This window comes from Lathamus discolor, chromosome 13 (genome assembly GCF_037157495.1).
Source record: "Lathamus discolor isolate bLatDis1 chromosome 13, bLatDis1.hap1, whole genome shotgun sequence".
Lineage (NCBI taxonomy): Eukaryota > Metazoa > Chordata > Aves > Psittaciformes > Psittacidae > Lathamus > Lathamus discolor.
The window spans coordinates 8,476,932-8,501,672 of record NC_088896.1 but is presented as its reverse complement, the minus strand read 5'-3'; the positions used below and the strand labels follow the sequence as shown (position 1 = coordinate 8,501,672).

At 42.8% G+C, this 24,741-nt stretch overlaps 2 protein-coding genes across 14 annotated transcripts; both read right to left on the bottom strand.

The window, feature by feature from the left end:
- Positions 1 to 315: 315 nt before the first annotated feature.
- Positions 316 to 10,678, bottom strand: LOC136021679 (meteorin-like protein). 5 transcript variants are annotated; one of them, XM_065694163.1, is made up of 7 exons: positions 10,616 to 10,678; positions 6,714 to 6,790; positions 5,842 to 5,937; positions 4,166 to 4,382; positions 3,973 to 4,081; positions 3,282 to 3,341; positions 316 to 876 (listed from the first exon to the last, which is right to left on the bottom strand). In XM_065694163.1, exons 1-7 carry the CDS (start codon positions 10,676 to 10,678, stop codon positions 560 to 562), a joined length of 939 nt encoding a protein of 312 aa, XP_065550235.1. In that variant the 3' UTR covers positions 316 to 559. The 5 variants fall into 5 exon arrangements, with proteins under 5 accessions (XP_065550235.1, XP_065550233.1, XP_065550237.1 ...); XM_065694161.1 differs by having other exon boundaries at positions 3,973 to 4,382; XM_065694165.1 differs by lacking the exon at positions 10,616 to 10,678 and adding an exon at positions 8,467 to 8,471 and having other exon boundaries at positions 3,973 to 4,382.
- DGKE (diacylglycerol kinase epsilon) lies at positions 7,842 to 24,741 on the bottom strand. Of its 9 annotated transcripts, none has more exons than XR_010615861.1 (12): positions 23,893 to 24,741; positions 22,191 to 22,350; positions 21,575 to 21,694; positions 20,515 to 20,658; positions 18,126 to 18,283; positions 17,779 to 17,830; positions 17,515 to 17,628; positions 16,978 to 17,049; positions 16,336 to 16,463; positions 15,188 to 15,299; positions 8,467 to 15,051; positions 7,842 to 8,163 (listed from the first exon to the last, which is right to left on the bottom strand). XR_010615861.1 is itself a non-coding variant. In XM_065694157.1 (12 exons), exons 2-12 carry the CDS (start codon positions 24,207 to 24,209, stop codon positions 14,860 to 14,862), a joined length of 1,569 nt encoding a protein of 522 aa, XP_065550229.1. In that variant the 5' UTR covers positions 24,210 to 24,231; positions 24,522 to 24,741; the 3' UTR covers positions 7,842 to 14,859. The 9 variants fall into 9 exon arrangements, 2 of the variants coding, with proteins under 2 accessions (XP_065550229.1, XP_065550228.1); XR_010615860.1 differs by having other exon boundaries at positions 7,842 to 8,763; positions 9,162 to 15,051; XR_010615863.1 differs by having other exon boundaries at positions 7,842 to 8,590; positions 9,162 to 15,051.

The following is a 24,741-nucleotide window of genomic DNA, read 5'->3' as shown; positions in this document are numbered from 1 at the left end:
ACAGGGTGCTGCAGAATTACTTCAGCTGTGGCTGGGCCCCAGAGGGTTTGTTAATCTCTCTGCTAACCCACAGCAGTCAAAAAACCTGGCAAACCTGCCAACTGCCTGAAGGTTTAGTAACTACGGCTAAGACGAGAGTTAGCATTCATTAAAAAGTAAAACCAAAAGAAAGAAGAAAGGAAATCAAGTAGGTATGGGGGGAAAGAGAAAAAAATCTAGAGAAAAAGAGCATAGCATGTACACGGAGCAAAAGATGTTGAGAGAATTTTATAATACTGAGCACAGGCTGCTTTCAAACCACAACAAAAGACAACCTTTTCAAAATTCAGAGTCACTTTGTGATGCCAAGAAGATGCAAAGAAGAAACTAATGCAACTAATGAAAATGTGGACTAAAAGTCAAAGGTTACAGAGCTCACAGAGCCATTATCTTCAGGAGATTCTCCAGGCCCCAGTTTTGGTGAAATTGTTAGCTTTAGTCCTTGAGTTTAATCCACTTCAGACTCAGTATCAAAAACAGGGCTGAAATTTCTGAAGTCTCAACGCCGGTGTCACTCCGTTCAGTTGAGCTGGAACTCACATGGGTTGGCTCCTCTTTCCCTTGCAGCCCAGTAAATGAACATGAAGTCTTTAAACCGAGGAGCACAGCCCAGCCAAGCTTCACCAAAGTGTTCATTTCCAGTGAAAAGGAAATCTCCACTTCCCTTCTTCACCTTGCATTGCAGCAGGGTCCGGATAGGGCCTCGCCATTCACCACTTGCTTCATCCTGCTGGAAAATCCTGTTTTTCTGCCTGTAGACTTTGTGGACGCTGACATCAACCTGTGACATGTGGTTCTCTGAATCGTGGGAAACATTTCGGATAGATCCTTTCACCACTAGATGTGAAGAAGACAGGAGTTGGTTATGGAGCAGCAGGTAAGTAGTTCAGGTACTAGGAGCTCACTGAATGAAACAACTGGAGAAACAGGTTTGTTGTGCAGTTTGTACACCCACCACCTAAAGGTGGATGTATTTCTGAGCTTACATTGCATCCTTTACACAGGTGCCTGGAAGCATGATTTGTGACTACTCACATCATCTATCTGAGGAAGAAGCATGTAACTTGCTTGGTAATGCAGAGTAGCAGTAAAGGATGAAAAAGCACATGAAAAAGGTCAGCTCAGGGATTTGTTTTATTCAGTCTATGTTCCAAGACAATGCCTGTCACAGGCTACCTCCTTCCTGTCTCCAGGGGACTCTGAAGCTTTTCCTTTGACAGCAGTAGCACAGGGTGATCCCAGAGATTGTTCAACATTTTTCATTTAAAGGTTTGGCACTTTTTCCCCTCCCTCAAATGTCATCCATCCACCAAAAGACACTTTAGATGACTGACAACATGCAGAACTCTTAAAGCAACTTTATTTGAAGCCTTATTTAAAAATCACACATCATGCATGTACCTCCTTCTCCCAGAATTATCTTGGGAATGAAAGCCTAACAAGCCATAGTCTTCCTGACTGAAAGCATCCTTTGCATCAGCCACATGGAGAATGAAACATCCCATCTGACTGATGTTTGCTGTCCTGAAGCTATCTCTCTCATTCTCATCACCCCTATTTTTCACAGCAATCAATTAATCTTCTACTAATTGAATTAATTTCAATGCCTTATCCAGAAAGGCTCAGAAATATGCCACCATTTGAGCCAAGAGCTCTTGAGCAAATAAGAAGTTACCAATGCAATGGGAACATCATCGCACTTCTGCTACACAGCTCTTTTATTCAGGTACAGAGAAGTCAACAACCCAAGAGGCAGAAAAAGCTTATTTCTGGAGTTTCTGAGAACATCCTCATTTAACCCAATTTCCAAGGGAATCAGAATTTTGTGTAACAGATGTCTCTGCTCTCTGTCTCCCTCTTTGTGTGACCAGCTTTAATCAGATGCAGTCAAGTCTATTGACAAGCCATAATGCCCTTGTTCCATGCTCCATGTTGCTCCTGCACTGCTCAGGGCTTAGTGACTGTAGACCTCCATCTTATGAATAACTATAAAGCTCCTATTCACTCCCAGTGTCATTTACACTTTCATTAGCAGCTATTTTCTCTAATCAAAAAAGTTGATGAGAGCGATTTGTGAGCACAGGGCAAGGAAGTCAGGCCATAAATAGAACTGGTTCAAAGGGGTATTTCTTCTGCTCTGTTGGTGCTGTAAATGTAAGTGCCCCCCATTGTGTGCCTGGGCCTCCACATCTGTCAGTCTCTGGTCTTTCAGGAAGTGCAGAGGGAGAGCACCTCGCACGGGAACTGACAACTTCATCAAGAAGCAGCAATGTGCTGGATTGCATCAATTAATTTAGAGGATGAAGAAAAACTGCCAGCTGAGGAGCATTCTACAGAAGCATGCTCTACACTCTGTATTTGTATTAGCACCATGATGTCGGCATTTGATTTTATCAGTAGCCTTCAAGTATGGCAAGAAAGCAGTAGTAGGAAAGCAGGAATTTGTGTGGTTTTTAAACACTGAATAAGGGTAAATATAGTTCATAGTTTTATTTCTTTACATAGATACATTTACAGCACTGTAATTGTGGCCATGTGGAGACGCAGCTCTACAGCTTTAGCTACTGGACATAATCAAAGAGGTACAAATTTTCATGTGCAAAGCTATAGGAACATAATGAACGAACCATGATCAAGAGAAAAAATTATATTGCATTATTAAGCAAAGAAAATATAAAAAGCTTTTAATGTCCCACCAAATCACTATCTTATTATGGAATATTAACTGCTTTGTTTTGTCATAAGGCCTAAAACCTAACCAGTATATCACTGAAGGAAGTTTAAACCACCTGAAATCCTTAGCTAAATTACAAACAATTCACTACCCCTGTAGAAGAACTAGGAAGTATGTAAACTGTGAGGGAAGAGAGAGGGCATATTCATCATTGGGGGACGAAGGGAATAAAAAGGAATATACCAAGCACATAGAACACGTGTGTATGCGTGTCCAAACAAATGTAACTTTGCTCTATGTGAGAGCCAGCAGCACACTTGTAAATTACTTTCAGTTTTGTTTTAGAACACAATCTTTCTGCCTGAAGGAAATGAGGACCTTGAAACAAAGCTTGCTCCTTCTGGGTTTCATTTCCCCCCATTCCACTTCTTTTTCACACTAGTGAAAGCTAGTGATCTTTCTCAGATCATAGAGCATCCTCATAATGTTATCTTAAGAAAAGAAGCAAATAAATCCAAATAATCAATGCATAATTAAAGACAGAAAAACTTTCACTTGTTCAGCTTACCAAAGTCACTGCTGCAAATGGCCATGAGAAGTTCCATGTTGTCACAAGGACGGCACATAGCTAGAAAAAAACAACAGTTGGTTACTGATAATACTATACTGTGTCTCACTGCTGAAGGACTGGTGCATTACAAGAGGAAATAGGGCAGAACTACCTGGTTTAAGAGCATTATGCTCAGCTGCAAACCAAAATTCTTGTTATGCAATATAAATAAAGCAAAGAAAGGATTATGTTGGTGTAAGAATATGAAACAAATGTAAATGAAGTTCCAAGTAATTTAGATGGCTAATCCCATTTCCAAGAGATCATTTTAAGTTCCAGAGACCATCTTGAGGCCTTGATGAATTTAAATCCCTTCTGAATACGGTATTTAGGCTCCCTACATCTACTCAGGTGTTCTCAAGTGATGGTACTGCCAGGGGCTTGAAGACACCCATGATCACAGTGCCGACATCCAGGACCCAGCTGGTTGTTAATAGAGAGACAGAGTTTCTCTTTACATTGCAGCATTCCCTCCCATGCCTACATGGATGCCCTCACAGCGGAAATCAGAAGGACCTCCCTTGCAGTGACAAACCCCTCACCCCAACACATCTCCTTTCACCAGCACCACATAGGCAAGGTGAATGGATACTGGATGCCACCTTGATCTGCCCCAGCATCGTCACCCTGAGGCTGGCCCTGCTCTTACCTTCGACCAGTGCCATCTTTTTGAAGTCGGGGCTCGCAGCGCTCTGGTTGCTCAGCAGCTCATACTGGAAGCTGGCCATCCGGCGGCTGATGTCCCTCTGCGGGCTGGCCTGCAGGAAGAGGGCCACCCGTTGTGGTGTGTGGGCACTGAAGCAAGACACGTGGTGGGGTTGAGCCCCTTCTGCCTCGCTCACCACCAGATGCAGCTGCCCAGCACGTTCCACATAGATGCTGGCACCCTGGAAGTCACTGGCAGGCTTGATGCAGACAGTGGTGTGGCGGGCACTGGAGAGGTTGGGCTCCAGAACGACGCGCAGAGCTCGTGCGGGGTACATCCACTCCAGGGAGCCCTCAGTGCAGCGCAGATGAACCTGCTCCACGGCGCGGGAGCGGGGCTCCCAGCTCAAACCGCTGCCAAGACAACACCAGGAGTCCATCACGAGCCATAGGCACAACAACCCTGACGGCAGCCAGAGCTCCCGGCTCTAACTCTGCCCTAGTGCCGAGCTAAACCTCCTCCAGCTGGGCTGCAGGGCAGCGAGGGGCTCTGCTCACACTCGGAGCTGCACCAGGCTGTGTGGAAAAGGAGCCTCAGCCCCTTCTGGCTGCAAATCTATGCTTGGATGCCCGCAGCATCCAGAGAGATGACAGAGAGCAGCTTCTCGCTGCCAAATAGCGACGAACTTCCTTATGTGATAGCACGGGCCAGCACAGAGCTCCTCACAGTCCTACCCGCAGGTGTGTGGGGCTGGGACCCCCCGACCACAGCAGGAGCTGCCCAGCCAGCACTGATGTTACCTCTGACAAAATTATTTAAAACCCTACATTTCTAATTTATTTTTAACGTTTTCAGTAAGAATTCATCAAGAAAACGTTTCTAATGAAAGCAGGCGGGGCTGCCGCTGCTCCTCAGCTCCCGCTCACGGTGCTGCGCTACCCCTGCCTTCAGGGAAGTCGCTTATTGACCAAGATGAAGTCTATTAAAAGGAAAAACGCAAACCGCAGAGGGAAGGGGCATGATTTCAGCTAAAGCTCTGTTAAGCGCTTTCCTGTCAAAGGAAACCCTCCGGCGAGGCGGAGCTGCCGCCCGCCCTCCCCTGCTGCACCCGGCTGGTCCCTCAGGGCAGCCGGGACACCCTGAAGGGGGAGCCGCCGGCCCCGGTTAAAGGGTCGGCTCCGGTGCCCCCCGCCATTGCCTTACCCCTCCGCTCCCCCCGTACCTGCCCCTCCAGCTGCAGCGGTCGGCCCGGCCCGGTCGCTGCCCGCCGCCCGCCAGCAGCAGCAGCAGCAGCCGCAGGGCGATGAGGGCAGGCAGGCCCCGCGCCGCCGCCATGGCGGGCACAGAGAGGCGCGGGCGGGCGCAGGCCGGGCTATAAGCGCCTGAGGGGATGGGACGGACACACGGACACCCGCGGAGGGGAGGGGGAGGCCTGGCCAGCGCCCGCCTCCACCGCAGGGCCGGGCAGCCCCCCTTCCCCTCCCCAGCGCGATTCGCAGTGGGTCCTCGCGGCCGTTGATGGTGTCGACACCATCAGAGCCAACGCTGCATGCCTGGTGCAGACTCAGGAGGTTAACTTTTGCCGTCACGGTGACCTTTCGGGGGTCCGCGCGCAAGGCTCTGCAGTTACCACGCTAAAAGCCTACCAATAATGACATTTCTATATGCATTGCTCTCTCCCTATTTCCACAGGGACGCAGGGAGCTGCTCGCTGGCAGGTCAGAGCTAGAGAGCCTCCTTGCAGCACCTCCTCGGCGTGGAATCGGGATTTCACGGCTGGCCGGGACAATGGCGCTGGGCGCTGCCGGGGCACATGCCGGGACCCATGCGACATTGTTCCGTGGGCGCCGGGGTGCTCCGGCCATCTGTTACCTTGCGGTTAGCAGCGGGTTCTCACATTGCCCACAGATGCGCAAGGGACGGATGGGAAGCGGTTCCTCCATTGCTCTTCCGCAGTGAGGGCTTTTCCTGAAGAGGAAAAGATACCGGCTAGAAGAGACATCCTGAAATCAGTCTCAAGGTCTAACACTGGATTCCACAAATCTTACTTGGGCCCCCACACAACCACTTTACTTTAAATTCACCAAATAGTTCACAGTTTTACTTATATTACTGATGTGAAGAATAGTAACAGACTAAGGAAAGGGTTAAGACGGGTATGCATTGATTGTCTTAGCACAGGGAACAGATATGTTCTTGTTCTTGCTAGTCTTGTGGTTAAACTACAACTCAGAATAGAATAGGTAGCTGAAACACATTGTTTAAAATCAGGGACCCTTTTCCCTCAAGAAGATGAATGTCTGACAAGAACCCGTTTCAGCTAGTCTCTGTAAGACTTCAGGTTGCCAGCTGGGGAAACTGTGCCAAGGATGAAAATCACAGGGCAAGGAAGACCTCTTACTTCATGCAGAAGCCGCTGGCCCAAGACCACCAGATGACAGCATGCAGGCGCAGAGGGGAGGGGAATGGTATTAATGAGTTCTGGGAACTAATTGGAATAATCTCCTCCTATGCTTGTGAAATCTGATGAATATGTATGTTTGTGTGTAATAAATACCCAGCTTGTTGAGCTCTCGGTGTGCGAGTTAGGAGGAGCGATCCCCCTCGCACCCAGCGCCGCAATAAACATACCTGCTTTAGAACTCTTTGTGAGTTACAAAGTTCTGTTCTGTAAATCATTACCCAAAGACAGAAATGGAATTTCAGTCTGGACTGTGTTTTTTCATGTTCTTCCCCACACATACCTGTAGTGTGACTTCTCACGCAACTTTAGGCTAAAGCCCGGCTCAAGTTGGTGCTGTGCATGCTTCACTCCAACAGTCTAAAAACAGATAAAAAGATATTAAACCTCAATCTTGATTAACATTACTGCCAGTGATCCTCAAAGCTGTGAAACTATTGCCTTCCCCATCTAAGGAAAACCCTGCTGAATGTCTATGCTCTGACCCCAGCTTGAATGGAAAACAGCACACACACAGGCTGCAAAAGGCTGGATCATGGCATAATGCCAGAGCTAAAAGGCCAGAGCCTGTTCTCTCTTTTGTGCAAATGAGATTGGGGAACAGAGGAAAGGGCTCGGGAGGGAAGTGACACTATGATAAAGTGGCCCTGTAGGAGGATTTATTCACTTCCAAAAGCCCAAACCACCCCATCTGCTGCCTCGAGAGAAAGCACTGAGCCACTTGATCTCTGAACCTCTTCCAGCAGCATTTCCCCTTTCCCTGGAAAGCCCCCTGTGGATTTTGCTGACTTTGCACTCTCTGCAGCCCTCCCGCCTCCAGTTTAACATTCCAGAACACCAAACCATCTCCTGTTCAAACTCTTATCCAGAAATTGCTCTTTACAGATAAGAAAGTCACAGGCGATTCCCCCGCTTAAACTAAATACAGACTGTGCGCCACAAACTGTTTTAAGATCCCGAATTACTGACAGCATCAGGGAGAAGGAACCATGGAGGCATTTAATCTCACTAGAGAAGCGTGGGATTTAAAACCCTTTTAAACATAACCATTGTAAAGCCACACAAACTCAGCTTTTCCCCAGGGGTGAATACCTTGAGGAGAAGGATGGACCAGAAGTGGGCAAGCAGCTGCTGAGACATAGTTGTAAGGTTACCAATGGTATTAGTTTTACCTCTGGATAACATTCCCATGTTGTCTAGAAATTTTTCCTTGTATCCAAGGTTTGAAATGCTTGGACTTTGTGGCAGGAATCTCAGGCACAAGCATGGCTGCAGTGTTCAAGAAGATACAACCCTGATCTCAAGATGACCAAGCTGATCATACTGCAGCCCTCTAAAAGCCAGGCAGCTATCATCACTGTTATTACAGACCTGAAACCTCACATTTGCTTTTAAAGAGGAACAAGAAAAATTGAGTTTAAATACTTTAATCCACGCACTTCAATCTACAGAGAAATACAGTAGAAATAACAAGACAACAAAAAGATGCGTTAGGAAATTCAGTAACAGAGTCAGTGCTGTGAAAAAAACTGCATTTACAAAATTCTCTGAAGAATATGGAGCAGATGTTACTCAGAAGAGCATTGGGGTGCTGAAGTCACAGAGACAGGCCATGATACAACTGACCGAAGACAAGTTTTCTTCAGTTTCACCTGTGTAAGTGTGGAGTGCCAGCAGAGAACCAGGTGGAGTTCTGTGATTTCACTGGATTTGCAGCTTCTCACAGACAGAACCTGGCCCAAATAATACACATCACCCACATGTAATGATTTGAGCAACTGTCACAATTACAGGGGGCAATGGTACCATCAACCACTTCAGAAACACTGGGTGAAGTCAAAGAGGGTTCAAACAGAGCAGAGGCTTTTACAAGACATTCCACAACCACACTTCCTGTGCCTACGCAGCAAATGAAGAACATGCTGCCCAGCTTTTATGACTAATAGAGTTTTACAGTGATACCTCCTTATCCCCTCGTTTCAGCCTGCTGCCTTTTAAAAAACAATGGGAAACAATTTGGGATTTGAAAGCATCACCTGGTGTCAAGAATTATCAATGTTGACTTTAAACATTTATATTGAAGCTTCGATACGCCGTTGGCTGTTACATCTCAACACTTCACTGCTGTGAGCAGCCAGGTTTGCGCTGAGATTCTGTTTCCTGGGAAGAGAGGTGGGAACTGGTAAGGACAGCTTCAGCTTATGTTTGGGCACTAAATAACACCTACCTCAAACTGGACCGTAAGGAAATGGTTGTTCTGTCAGGAGCACATTGATCACTCCCTCCTTACTGTTTTGTGGGAAAACCAAGAAATACCAAATCCAAAATGCCACCTATATCAGTTGAAAAAAAACCCTAAGGTTTTATAAATTCTACTTTCTCATCTATTACTTGCAGTTTAAGCTCATTTTTTCCCCATTTAGTGCAACTTCAGAATATACGCATAAACACATTCAATACAAATCACAAGTCACAGCATCACAGTAGTTCCAAGCTAAAGAATAACTTTTTTTTTCTTCCCAACTCTTAACATGCTGGTATTTTCTTGCAAGTTGTAATTACTAATTTAAAGTTACAGCTCTTAAAGGTAACATTTTTACAGTACTCTGACCACTAATGACTAAATACAAGTCACTGCTATACAGATTGGAGTTACAAGCTACAAAAATAAAAATCCTTTCTGTTTTAACTATAAAAATCCTAGAAAGAGGAGATGGCTGGAGGTACTTACTCTAAAGATTACAATGGTTGGTAGCAGATAAAATGGCTCTTGAGGGATGTAAACTTTGGGTACAGAATGCGATAAGCTCACAATGTAAGTTCCCACTTACTCTTAAAAAGAGAACTATTTTCACGCTGCAATCTACAAGCAAGTTGCAAACGAAACAATGCAAAAAGTGAATTACATCAGTAAGGGTACACAGCACAGGAAACAAAGCAATGTTGGTTACATTCATACTTTTGAATAGTTAAGGGCTGGATCCTCAGCTAGTGTAAGTCTGTGTAATGTCACTAGGTTTAGTCAAGGCATGTGGCTTTACTCCAGCTAGAAGTCTCTCCCTGAGATGCCCAAAACCTGAACTGTGTAATCAGCACTCTTAGTGAGATAAAAAGCTGTGATCATGCTGGGCTTTTAGAACTGTGGCCTAAACAAAGGTGAAATACAGAATGTCTAAATTCTCTCAATATACTAAATGAACAAGTGGTCTCTGTTGTCTCATTCCTATGCTCAAAAAGCAGCTATAATTTACCAGAAAAAAAGTCAGAGCATTTTAAAATAAGTGGTTCACTTTCAACAGGATGAGTTAAGCACTAGTATTTTTAAACTAGAAGATATCCTAGTGTACTCCTAACTGAAGGGTCAAATCTTCTTTTCTTTTCCAAAAGGAAAACTGCTAGTAGTTGGTATGGAATACAGAACAAAAAAGGCTTTTCAGTTAGAACACATGCAAAGATTCCTAAGTGTCCTACTTACCCACAGAATAACTAGGTTACAGTGGTACTCCACCAAAAAGCATTTGTTGCTAAGTAGAAAAGGCTAACTACTACAACAATGATACCATTATGCTGTTCACAGCTAAGGTACAGTGCTTGAAGTTTGCTATTTGTTTTTTGGTTTTTAAACCAGTGAGATACAATAACACACACTGTAAGAGCCGTGAGCTTCAGTGCAACATAATACAGAACCAGAAGGAACCACCCAAACTGAAACCAGAACCTTTAACAATCAGTTCTCAGAACCTGTGGGGAATGGGGAGGTTCCTCCCCAGCAGCAAAGAGCGAAAATTGGACATTCAGAATAGGTCAGCGGTCTGGGAGCCTTTGGAGACCTTTCTGGTATCTTACAGGTGTGGTGGTGGTGACTGAAAAAGCAAAACAAGTGGGTTGCTGGGCTAAGAATAAGCTTCATGAAGCCATTCCAATGTTCCTTTCTGACAAGCTATCTGGCATGAGGGGTAAAGTAGATAGAAGAGAAGCTCACTATCCCAATTTAATCAGAGCTTTTGATATTGTCTCAAATGAGATTTTTAGCTGAAAGTGAGCCAGCATAAATTGAGTAATTCAATAACTGAGGGACAGAAGAGCTTACTGTGTAGTTGTAAACACTAGCAAGCAAAATGTATGGGTAAAATGTATTCTCAATCTGAATTAGCTGAAGTTATACAGAAGAAACTTTTAACTTACTTTTGCTATAAGCATTGCCTCAACAGGATGCCTTTCTCCAAGGGTGTTCAAACAAGGTAGCATTTTCTTTTACAACCAGAAGAATCTCAAGTCTGTTTTCTGAGAGCAAGTACTTAAAGCTTCTAACCAAAGTAAATGGTGTTTCAAGTTAGTGCTTAGGAAAAGCAAGACCTGGAAAAAAAACCCTATGAAGGGGCAACATCGAAAGTGAACATACAAAAAGAGTATCAAATGCATAAATTATGCTATATAGTTCTCACATTATGAACACAAAATGTAATTCATAACAGCTGAGAAAAATATTCAAGTCTGAACAAATTCCACATTAATTTGAAACAGCAATATTGCAATTGTAGTAGAAAACATAAGACTATACTAATAACTGCAATAATTGCAAAGTGCTGTTAAAAGTATGCTCTAAGCACTACTCTAACCTGCTTTAAACACCAAAACAATAGACATACATAGAAAAAAAATTACCTAAGTGTATGCTATTCACTTCGTCAGCTGTTTCTGAAGCTGAAGAATGCAAGTCCGGACTTCATACACCTTTCTAAGAAGTCCAGACGTGGAGAAAGACACAAAATGCTGGTGGCATTTGAAACAGTTTAACCCTGCTATGAATGGCTGAATTGGAAACACAAAGTAAAAGAAAGCCTACAAGAAGCTCCGCGCACAGTTAAGCTAGTGTATGCGGCAGTAAAACTTCAGGAATTCACTTTTGAGTGCTTGACAGTTGATGTTGTTATTCACCGGTGCGGTTTACACAAGGGTATAACCGAGTGAAGACTGCCAGAGGGAACTATTCATGACTTGCCTCTCTGAAACATTGCTTTTGGTATTTTTCCAACGTTAAGCATCAACAGGGTCAGGAAAAATTCCTCAAGGCAGGGCATGAGACCGCGCTGCAGAGCACCCTCTCCTGGACAGAGAACGTACTGCAGTGTTTTCAGGTTTCCACGTTCTTGTCACAAGAGCTACAGAGTAGCTATGTGTCCTGGGGCTTTTTACACCTGCCATGTTAAAACCGCATGTAACAGGTTTACAATCACAACATGACAACATCAAGCAGCTATAGCTATATACAAATTAGAACAGTGCATTTATGCTAGCATTAGAATCTGGAAGCCCATTGCTGACATTTACTGCCTGCAGTTGGACACCAAAACAGTGCCATAAAACTAACTCAAAACAGGCTTTAACCCAATTTGGAACATCCTGGAAAGGAGGATACATAGAAATCCAAGGACAGCATGTTGGATACAGCAGGACTTCCCAAGAGATTCTAGTGCTAACATTGTATGTTTAAAAACAATTTTTGGTCATGCATAGAACAGCTACAGAGAGTTACAACAGACAGATGATCCCATGTGTGATTGGGAACTGGACACTTCAACCTTACAGAATATTCTCCATACCACAAGTACAGTTTACAAGAGGCTTTCCCATGCTTAAAATGGCTACATTTGCTACCTGTCATTTGCAGCAATCACTAACAGCTTGTGAAACACAAGCTTCTTCACTTCCACATGCAAGAAGCGGATGATCTGTCCCATCAAACAGGGCCATTTACCAAGGTTTTCCCAAACAAGTGCCCAATTAAATCCTACTTTCACTTCTCCTTTGTTTCTCCAAAAGGAATGATGGATTTCCACTTCCCAAAGGGGATTTCACACCTTTTGAGTAACTGGGAGGATCCTGCCTGCACAAACATGGTACATCACTGGTCCCCACTTGGGCAAGGCACAAGTGGAGAAGCCAGCTCACCTCCTGCACAAAAGGGGGACTTTCAGAGTCTTGGCATCAATTATTTTTCTTCTAGACGTCAGGAGTGCAAAGAGTGAAGTTTTGGGGCAGTTAAAGGTTCTTAGGCTATACAACAATTTGCGCAATCACCTGATCAACTTCAGGTAACTCTTTAAACTGATTATGAATAGCTGAGACTAAGTAGCCAGTGATGTCATTTCCCTTGAGAAAATACTGCCTTTCATAGCATATACCCTGCTTTTCCAGAGACGTGGCATTTGCTTGTAAACAACAGGTAAGAAACATAGCACAGAACTTCACTATTTTAAGGATGCTGATGGTTATATATATAAATAATAACTTAGCTAGTGAGATCTTTGAAGCTAATTAATACAAATTGAAGCTCATAACTAAAAAAAAGAGGGTAGTGGATTTCTCTAACATAGTATACTTTTGGGTATTTTAAACGCTTTTTACACAGTTTTTACTATTCATTTTTCTCCATATTTACACACAATAATTAAGTTGAGGTGCATAAAGCTAATGAGTGTGGAATTTACACATGGCTTCTGCTTTACAGTGCATTACACTCTAATCACATTTTCAGACAGCTATAAATTCACTGACAATCAGTAGTATTTAAGATCTAGTACATACATTTTCTACAACAAATACCATCAAGTTAAAAATGCTCTCCAAAGAGGATTACAATTGAAGGGTTTAAAAATACTGACTTTGCCAAGGTTTCAATAAATTATTTTAAAATATAAATAGTTCATTCACCATTAATGCAAATGTCATTTTACAATTGCTGAAAAACAGCTTCAGTTTACAAAACCTAGAAACACAGCTTACTTTACCCAGTGGTATCACTTTCATTTAGTAGAAGGAAAAAAGGGGGAGGAAAAAAGACACAACCACCAAAATAATGGAGGAGTTCTGACAAAAGCAGCAACATTCAAAGTTTAGACCAAAGCTCTCATCTTCTCTTACCATCCTGGCTTATGAAAGTATACATTCAGTGTAAATTCTCTTCCTATTTGGAAGATCACCTCCAGTAACTCAACTGGACTTTACTGAGTTACTTAGAGACAAAGTTTAAACTTCAGCTCATAGCTCTCACCTGCTGCAGGCTTTATATACCCACAACAGAAAAGAAAAAAGGAAGCAGGTTTTTACTTCTGTTAACCATGAAGATGTGTTCACCTGAGAAGCTTTTAACCTGAGAAGCTTCAGATACACCAAACTGACAGTTTCCACGTATTGTATGTGTTCTTAACCCATACTGTCAGTACAGATCACCCATCTTTTTCTCGCTATATATTCATATGGGAAATGAAGTTTCAGGTCCAGCATGGTAACTCTGACCCTCCTTAGAGCCAGTCAGAAGACAAATGCTTCCATGTTTTTTTCTCCAATCAAATTATACACGTGAACACCAGAACTTGCTAACTTCTGCAAACTTAGCTCTCAACTGCCACACTTAAAATTGAAACAGTTAACAGACTGGCTTGCTACTGATCATTTTCAAGTGATTATGAAGCAAAATCTTTAAGAAACCCAAGATGACCAATACACACATTTGCCAGTCACTGTTTCTCTAAACCCCTCCTCTAAACTGCTAAAAAGAGACAGCTCCTTTGTCCAAGTTTTCCTTCAAAAAGCCTTCTCAAGAACTCCGACGTTGCTATTTACAAGAACTAGAATTAGTTTCTCACTGAACTGAAGCAGAGTCAGTCACAGGATCATTCAGTGCAAGTCATGGTACAATTATTTTGAAGTTGTACCTTGGCTACTTGGGACCTCAGGAGTATTCTGTCTATGGCTTATAAAACCACAGAAAAAGGTCATTTGCTAACACAACACTTCCAGAAACCTTTGGTCCAAAAGCATTTTTCTTGGTAATCACCTTCCCAAGAGCTCCCAGATCCTCTGCTCTCCCAGTCAAGCCTATTAGATACACTAATATCTATTAGTGTATCTAATTAGATGTACTATTAGATACTGCACAAGCAGGTGCATGAAAAGGTGTTTGTGTTGCTCCCAAGAAGAGATGGCAGCCAGGAGCTGACTGTTGTCAGAAAACCAGCTCACACCCTACTTGGTCTGATTTTCTGTTCTGGGGAAAAGGGCAGGTGGAACAGGCCAAACTCCAGCTGTTCCCCTTTCCAAGGGTATCAAACATTCTGCACACTAGACTGTATGAGCAGAAGATCTGATTCCGCAGCAAGGGAGGGCTGAGGTATCTGTCTCTTTCCTGCCATTAGTGTAACTAACTCCTCCAGCTAGAAAGGCTGGGCATTACCACCAATCTAAAAGGCAAACAGTTGTGGTCATTCAGCGGTAGACGTTTTCATGAATGTAAAAGCATGGCTTCTTCCTCAGCACTAGTTCATTCACAAGGATGAAGCTTAGGACACAAACTTTAAATTAGGTGTTCTCAGTGTTTTTAAAGGAGCTGAAGTTCATTGCTGTATTCTGTTAAGTTTCACAAAAATCTATGTATCTTCATCCGTTGGTTCTCTCATGTGGTCTTCCCCAGAACTGCTGGAAGTATCGTCATCCGTTTGTTCACCCGAGTGATACAGCATCAGTGCATGTGTCTTATGAGTTATGGTAACAGTGCAGGGCCCCTGAGCCCACGGCTCTCCATCCACCTGCATCGGCATCTTTGAACTCTTCAAGATCAGCTAGTATTAAATAGAAGAACACACAATCACAGCGGTTCAGAGGAGCTCTGGGGATCCCTTTTACAACAACAACATGCTGATACTGTGTATTAAAAAATAGTAAGTTAAGGGAAACAGGTTCATCACCACCACTTACCCTCACTGTATGTGCCTGCCCCAGACGAACAGGATTTGCTAGCTTCACCTGAATCTGGGCACAGTGGAAAGAACCATGAACACCAACAACCTCCAGAAGTCCATCATCGTGTCTATGAATTAAGAAAGGAGACTCTTTTTACTGATGCTCATGAGCCCTAGAATACCTGTCCAAATATTACACAGCCCTTTTACGGCTATTCCTATAGACATGTTATTCTACAAATATGTTTAAGCTATTTGTGCTGACCAGCACTGAAGAAATCCCACTGAGCAGCAAGGGAAGTCATACAGAAACACAAGTATGGAGCAATACACCAGCTGGTACACCCCATCTAACTTCTGGAAACTACAGATGTATGACTTAAGCCCATCGTGCACATTCAAGGCCCACAGTGGATTTCTCTTCCATAAATGTGTACAATTTTCTGTCTTTTCATCCAGTTATTATTCTACAGGAAAAGCTTCTAATGGCCTAATTCTTTAGATTTTGGTAAAGCACCTTGCCCAAATATTTTTCAGAAATCCAGGATCATGGAGTCTCCCTCTCTGGAGACATTCAAAATCCACATGGACATGTGTAATGTGCTCTAGGAGGCCTTGGCAGGGAGGTTGGACTGGATGATCTCCATAGGTCCCTGACAACCCTAACGGTTACATGGTAAGTCTTGTAACCAAACTCTGAATTGTATTCATATATGGCTTCTGAAGAAGGAAGTACAAGAGGGAATAACTAATGTGCCCAGCTTTTCCCCTTTATAGTATTGCTCCAGCCAACTTGACTCAAGCATGGCAGTCAAATTTTTGGCTTGCTTTGTTTTTACTTTATATTTCAACCTCTATTAAGACGCGTTCTTTCAAATTCTCAAATGGACGTATCTGCTACTTTTTGAAGGCTACCTTTATTCCAATAGCCTCTTCAATGTTATTGCTTAATCATGAGAAGGTCTTAAAAAACACCTTCATGTGTGGGATGCACTTAGGCCAAATCTCTAACATGAAGAAAATAATAAATCCTAGATAACCTGCTGCCACAAGGAATCCTTCTGACTTTCAGACAAGTCTGACTACATAAGCACAGCCTAGGAGAGAGAACTGCTTGCACTAGAAGAGCTATTAAAGGCAAAAATAAGAAGATGCACTGTGTACCTTGCCAAGGGGTAAGGTTCATCACCCACTCCTTCCCAGAGCCTGCAGCCGCCTCCCCAGTATCCAATATTCAGTACAATGATGCCTTCCAAATTGGGCAACTCAATTCTCTCACCATCCAACTCTAGCTTTAAAAGACAAACAGAAGTTTATTATTGTGGATCAAATTCAGTACTTCAATATAAGCTGGTTATTCTCTTTATGCATCTAAGAGGCTTCCACTTGAAGAAAAATTGGCCCTGTACAAATAGAACATGTTTTCTTCTCATACTTTAAAAAAATTACTTCTGATTTCACAAGATATCCTAAGCTTTAATAGACTTCTGTTAACAGAACAGAAAAAGGAACTCTCACTTATGTAAATCTCTGGTGTAAGGCAAATTTTATCTGAGTGTCAGTACTTGAACTCACAGAACTGAGTCAAGGTCAGAAAATACATAGGGATTTTCAGTAAGCTCAAAGACAAGAATTCAATGAAATATGTCAGTGTTCTGTCTATCTGCAAAAATACTCCAAGTCCAAAGCCATTCTCACACAAGTATCATGCAGATGTAAGCTGCAAAGCTTTCCCCCTTTTCTTTCACAAGGAAAGTTTTGACACTTCACCAATTGTCCAGAGGATAAGCAAGTTAAAAAACTTACCTCAACCTTTTTGTTAAGATCTTTACATTCTTGTACTAAGCAGTCTTTGGTTCCATAGAAAAAATAAACTGCCTGTAAAAAAATACCCCAAAACAGGGACAACAGAAAACACTGTTAGAAAAAGACAAATCAAATCCAGACTATAAAATATTCACGTGTAGTTGTTATCCTGCAAACCTTATCTAATATTAATACATAACATATTTGCACATCCTTCAACTAAGCTCTCTTCATGAGAGAGGCTACAACTTGCATAAGAAACTTGCTTTCCACATTAAAAGGAAATAGGCAATGTCTTTAATCCATTAAGTTTCTGAGCAAGTGAGACATTCTAAACAAAAACTGAACAGTATATTCTGTAAGCAAGAAAGCAGAGGGTTGGAAGTATGTTTTACCCATGGAATCCCCTCCCCAAGAAAAGCGAGCTCAGACTCTTAAAATGGCATGAAAGGAAGTAGGGGAGTAAAGCAATGTAAAGCAAAAAATAGCCTTAAGTTAACAACTACAAGGAGAAAAAAGTCACTTCCCCAAACACACCTTGTTAATAATTCTGCTGGAAAACAGAGAGGGAGTCTTCTCACGATGAGCATGAAAATTTAAAGCCATGAGAGCATCAGGTCCTATAGAGAAGTAGTTGTTCATTGTGAATACCTGTAAAATAGAACTTGTAGTTATGGTCTTATTAAATATCATTATCAGGATTTAAAAGTCACAGTGTTTAATGGAAAATGGGTAACCACAAAAATTAGTATAAACACCCAGGTATTCCACAGAATCCATATTTATACTTGCAAACCATACCTTTGGTTTCCTTAGGTTGTAGTATCCCTTGTTTGTTACTTGAACCTTCCATCTGAAAAACAACAGCATTACTTAGACCCATGACAGACTGTTCTCACTTAGCATCAAAGCTGTAGTTAGGAATCTCATATCTATACTGGGATCAAATCAAAATATTCAAATTTAGTTAAATTAAAAAAAGTTAAGCCTTGTAGAACAATTAAAGCGAGACTAATTTTGGACCTCAGTTATTTTGCAGTCCCCTCCAGCAATACTTGTGTTTCTTTACATATACTGCTGCAACTGGGTATCAGCAGAGCTATAGTAGTATTTGGTTCTATAGAACTTATCTTGCCACTGTTACTTACCTGTCTAGTTTGATTCCATCTGCCTCCATGACATTTTGTAAGATTTGTTCTACAGGGACTTCTCCAGCATAACCTGCACCCCAGCCCAGTGTATTAGACAGGTCATTACCTGTTCCCAGAGGTAAAATTGCAACTTGTGGAATATAACGTTCTTGCCCCTAGGATACAAAACCACTGCATATTAGCTCCTCCTTCAGCACTCATTTTCTCCCTTTTATCCCCAAATGTTCAGGTTAGATAAATATCATTAATCTTCACAGCAGGTTGTTACATAGTGCAGAGCAATAGAGCTGGCAGCACTAATAGCAGATGGCACATTTAGGTACTTATTGTAGAGATAATGCAGAAGAAGGAAATGTTAAAACATTGCGAGAAGAGAATACAAACACAATACGGAAACAATGTGTTATTAATACTGAACAGAATATTCCTTCACAAAGATGATGCTTTAGATCTAGAAGAGGAGCTCTGAACTTGGCATCTGATTTCCTGACTTGCTGCTGCTGACTTGCTGTAGCCACGGTAAGTTACTAACGCTATTACTGCACATAAGCAATAATAGATTTTTCCAGATACGTGGAAAGGGACTTTTTACAAGGGCGTGCAGTGACACGACAAGGGGGAATGGCTTTAACCTGCCAGAGGGGAGATTGAGATAAGCTCTCAGGCAGCTGTTCTTCCCTGTGAGGGTGCTGAGGTGCTGACACAGGGTGCCCAGAGAAGCTGTGGCTGCTTCATCCTTGGGAGTGTTCAAAGCAAGGCTGGATGGGGCTTACAGCAACCTGCTCTAGTGGAAGGTGGCCCTGCCCATGGCAGGGGGTTGGAACTGGATGAGCTTTAAGGTCCCTTCCAACCCAAACAATTATGGGATTCTATAACTCTGAGAAGTGATATGAACACTAAGAGGGACATAACATATGGCTGTGAACCATCATGAGAAACTGAAATGCTCTTAAAAGGCTGCAGTGAGGTTAGGTCTGAAACAGCAGATGCACGTAACACTAGAGTATTCAGCCATGGACAGAAATTCACATACTCAAAGAAGGAAAGTCAGTATCTAAGTTTCAATGATGCCACATGCACACACAGATCCAACTGTCATCAGCAGATGGAGCAGATGATAATCACCTCTGCAGATCACAGGGGAAGTGACAGCAGCAGGCATTCAGAATGGCCACCTCAGCAAAAGTTTTTGCTCTCTTTACCATAGAAGGATAAAGAGTTATTTCAGATTTATTATGGCCTCTGAAATTCAGCTGTGAAAAGTACTTGCAACAAGTGGCATTATGGTTACTGTTTTTTCAAGGAGTTATCAGCTAGGTAACCTGTGTTTGAAAGTCGAGATAAACAAAGGGAGCAAATGACCTATTGCTGATAATAAAAAGGTTTTGTGGATAATCTCATCAGTATTTATTTAACTCCAATTACTCACTTTGAATACTTGGAAACAAAAAAGAACACAGATTTAATCAACTATATTGGCTCTGAGGGACAATATACCAGGTGCCTAAGACCAAGTAACCATATACTCACTTTCATTAACCTTTACAGTTATGCTTTGTTGCATTTATACTTTATCAGTACATAAAAGTCCTGATAGAAGCTCAGTTTGACTACATACAAAGTAGTAATAATGGCCTTCAACTAAAACATTTCATGTATTAACAGAAAAGCCACAGCAAAATACCCCAAACCAACAACAAAATCTTTATATAAGAGGAACTTTCTTCCTTTTATGACTGGAGAAAAAGTTTATAGGTGAAGCACTAAAGCCCTAATAATTCTTCATTTTTTATTTTCTCAATAGTTCTAAGTAGCCCTGTAAACTGCAATATCTTCCATTTCAAATCAAGAGTAAATGTACAGCTTAATTTTCCTTCTCTACTTGGTGTCAGCAGGGGCTACAGTAGGCTGCAAACTGACAGCTGTGACAGGCTCTTTAGAATATATGATAAGGAGCAGAACCAAATGACTGCACTCATTCATGCACTGGCAATATAACCAGTGTAGCCAGCAACATTATGAGGTTATTATACAAGATTGAGCGCACTGGGAGAAATAACTAGTCAGAGCACATTAGCAGCAATGCCATTTACAGCAAATCTGTTTAGGCAAAGAGGAAAGAACAACGCATAAAATATTCTGCAGCTTGTTCTTTTCTTCTTTTATGGAAAAGAACAACTTGAAATATCATTTAAAACCTAAAGCTTTCAGATTCTTCCTGAACTACCAAGGAAATGGTATGAATAAGCAATTCTGCAAATATTTCTCTCTAGGCTTATTCAGTAAAATGAAAACAATAAATGCAGGTTAAGAGATCAGGTGCAGCACTTCAGCAGCTCCAAAACTCATTTCTCCATAAAACATCTTTTAATTTAAACCACAATACCTTTATCTTCATTTCATCAATGGCATCCAGGACCCAGCCTACTGTGCCATCCCCACCACAGACGAGAACCCTGACAGCGTTGCAAGGCAGCAAGGTACAAAGTTGGAGTGCTTTAGCAGGTGTGATTTTGCTTAGATCAAAAACCTAGAAGAGAGGAAAATAAGGAGTTCCCTGAGCTCACAGAACACTACTCAGGATTTGCCTTGCAGATAAACAACTTCAAGAAGTTCATTCTAATGCAAAACAAAGATTCTACATTTACAATATTATATTATGAGCTGTCTTGACTTCTATGAGCAGGATTTGGTTTCCCAAATTCACAAGACACCTCCAGCTGCTTCACTGGGAATAAATGCCACTGATAAACGGAGCTGACAGTGTCCTAAGGAAAGTCTCTATCTAGAGGCATTATGATGAATTCTGTAGAGATGAAAGACTTCAGATAAAGGTTATTTTTAAATACCCAGCACACAAAGGGGTTTATTCTTTAAAGCCTGATTGGAAAGCATTTAAACACACACACACATAGTGATTTCTACTAGCCTGTATTCCAAGGCTGCGTTTTGAACTTCAAAAGAAGAGTCTTAAGGTGCAGCCAGGAAATCCAAAGAACTACTAACTGCCTTACGTCAACATCCTGGTCCATCCCCGTGGATTTTAAAGGAAAGCAACAGCACAAAGCAGCAACTGTAAACACTGACACTTGCACGAGTGAGGATTTAAACAGATACTGGTTTCAAATTAAGAAGATCTGAAAGTTTCATTTTCTAACAGTTGCACACAGTTTCAAGAGCCAAACACTCATCATTAACAGAATTACTGCATCTATTACTAGAAACAAAACCCTGGACTGGTATTAGAACCGTAACAAACCCGGGGGTGGGAGGAGCCTCTGCACTTTGGGTTTCTCTCTTATAAAGCTGTTCTTTCTAAAAGAACAAACTGCATGAATTTGTTTCCTTTACTGATCCTCCATAAGATCCTACTACCATTGTGTAAGCAAAGCCATGTTCTACTTTAAACTTCTTATTTTCTTATAGTGGCTTTTCACTGTAAATACCTGAACAGGGTTCAGCAGAATTTTAAATTCTCCTAGTAAAGTTTCACCCATGTTGTTTCCACTGCGAGTATTGGCCAGTACAATTACTGGCATCCAGTGTTTTCTGCAGTAAGGTGCTACCTGCAAAAGGGGAGAAGTCAGTCAGACACAAAACCACTGCACATTTGGAAATGTTTACAGCCTTGCTCCAAAACCTGTCCCCTGCAAGTGCGGAAACAAGGAAGTTACCAATTAGTCTGCGGCAGTCAAACCAGAAACATAAAGGTTGAAGATCTCTGTTCTGCAGTGCCTAGGACAGCAAATACTACAATGTTAGGAACCCAGTAGCAGGAAAAAAAAATATCACAAAACATTCAAGCAAGGTACCCAAATCTCAGTGTTGTTTTGGAGTAACAAAATCCAAACGTATGCTCATGCTCCAACTACCGTGTTAGCAAAATGACAGACACCTGAGAATTAACACTGCAAGTATTTCATACGTATTGAAACACTCACCTGAGAATGATTAACCTGACAATGTTCTGAGTTCAGATTTTAATGTGTGTAAGGGTTTTTTTGCTTGTTTGTCGGGGGTTCTTAAAAATATGTTAAAACCCAAGCAGCAGCAGAGCATTACCTTTTCATAATCGGTTCTTTTCTCTTTACGCATCTGGTTGATTGTAGACAAATAGTATGGTGGAATAATTAAGTCTCTGAATTCTCCAAATGTACACTTCTGCGTCTTTAAATAATCCATCATGCATTCATCATGGACAGTGTACTGACACCACACACATCTGGAATAAAGACCAAAAGCCATGGAAAAGAAATCCTCAAACAACAGGCACATCGATATTGCTCATTTATTTTAGACACCCTAACTATGAAAAGTGCTTGTTTACATGCACCATTATAAGTAGTATTTTAAGCACATTGGCTACAGAAACTGACATAACTAGGCCATTGTGCTTGCAAGTCTAGAAAAGCATTTGAATTCTGAGGAAAAAAACCCAAACCCAATAGCTTAAAATTGACTCTATTCTTTTTAATGCCAAACCTAGGTGCTATAAGCATCCTTCTGCATTGTCTGCAATACTAACAGTTACACTGAAAGAGAAACTGAACTCTATCCATCCTTAAAGAGCACAGACGAAACACTAGAGTTCAAATTAATAGTGTTACAAGTAACATTCATTAATAAATTTCATAAGATGTAGAATAACCCTTTAAGTCTGAAACCTAAAAGGTTACACAGTGTGGTACAAGGCTGCTGGGATTTTGTTATGCAAAACTGCTCTGCTTTTTACGCATTCTAAAAGCTGTCCTGGAAAATGGGCCAGAACAAGAGGAAATGCTGCAATATCCACTGCCAGCCTCTGCAGAATGTTAATCCTCATTTGCTACATCCAAAGCCTTGGTTTAAGCAGCTGTGAAAGCTATTCTTGGAGTCCTCCTGACTAATCCAGAGTAGAATGATACTTGCCCTGTAGCACGACTTCTTTCCCTCTTCTTTCCTTCCCCCTTCGCCTTCAAACCCCTCTCCTTCCCTCCTCTGCTATACACACTCTCTCAAGGCTTTGTTTCCAATAGTGTGCTCGTTTTCTGCTTACTTACCAAGCAATCTGACAGCATTACACAGACACAAAGCAAAAGCTGGCAGAATATATGCTGGAAAGATGACATCTTTCGAGAAGGCTGAAGTAACATTTATGCTGTACCCAGGACCTAGATCACTAGCACTGTATTTTGGCATGACTGTATGTGTCATGCTGACAACTTTGCAAGCCCATTAATGGCTCCTTGGATTTTTTAACACTCTCACCACAAACTCTAACAACAGATTGTATTAGAGAAGCTCTTAAAATTTGCCATTGGCTTTCTTTTGAAGTATCCTTAGAAATGAACTTCAGTAGTGTTAAGATGGTTGTTCTAGTTAGACTGAGCAGGTGCCTCTGAACTGGGAGCTGTGCCACCCAAATTGCTCAGGTACCCACTACACAAATGACAAGGGCATCAGAACCTTCTTCAGGTCATTCTCTAAAATATACGCTCTCCTGGACACAGATAACCTTTTAAACGTAATTACAGAGTAGATAGCACATCAGTCTAGAGTAATGCAATTAAGAGAGCGAGCAGACAGGAGATATAATGCCACACTCTTAATCTTTGATTCCAACTACCCACAAGCATCCATTTTAATTTTTGGTTCTTTGAAGTTGTTGGTTTAACAGGGTTTTCCATCTGACTCCTGCAGGATCCCCTTCGGGGTAACATGCTCCAATCACCCTACGGATATGGCATCGTACTTACTCATACGAAGTCAAATTCCCCTGCAGTACCTGTAGTCGCAGAGCTTGGGCTGTGTGCCACACTGCTGTTTGCAGACCATACAGCAGCTGCAGAGCGGGACGTTGCCTCTGATCCAGTGGTGTGGCATTGGGCTGCGGGCTCCGCTGTTGCTCATCATAATCTCCTTGCAGTGAAAGAGCTGGTCAGCCTTCTTGAGGCAGCCTTCGCTGACACGCAGGCCGCAGCAGTTGCAGAAAGCGCCCTGGAGGATGTGCTGGGCACACACGCAGCAGTAGGAGGGCTGCCCGAAGAGGTCTGTGTAGTGCCAGTCATGCTTGCTCTTCCGAAAGATATCTCGGATCAACATCTGCCGCCGGGACCGCTGGAAGCTGCACCACACGGTGATGAGCACCGGCAGGAGCACGGAGCACAGAGTCCAGAACACCAAACCGTGGTCTGTGACGACCGAGAGGGGAGTGCTGCTCCTGCTCCCCGTCCCTTCCATCCCTCGGCAGCTCAGCCGCGCCGGCCTAACCCCTCACAGCACTCGGGCAGACGGCAGGGAGAGCCCGGCAACGAGCCCCTAGTCCAAGAAGCCGACGCGCAGCCTCATCAAACATGTTTTAACCCCTGCTAGGGCCAAGCACCTCGTCGCCCCACGAGGGGCCCCCCGACCTACCCGCCACAGGATGCCGCTGCCCGCCGCCTGCGGGGGGCTCCAGCCTCCGCCCGGGCCTAGCGCAATGCCGGCCGGCAACGGCCTCCTCCCGCCGGCACAAGGGAGCCGCCGCAGGGCCCCGGCTGCCCCGACCGCACCACGGCCACCACGGCCCCTCCGCGGGCGTTCGGGGTAGCGAGACCGGCACCGCGCCGAGGGCCCGGCCCCTCGCACGACCTCC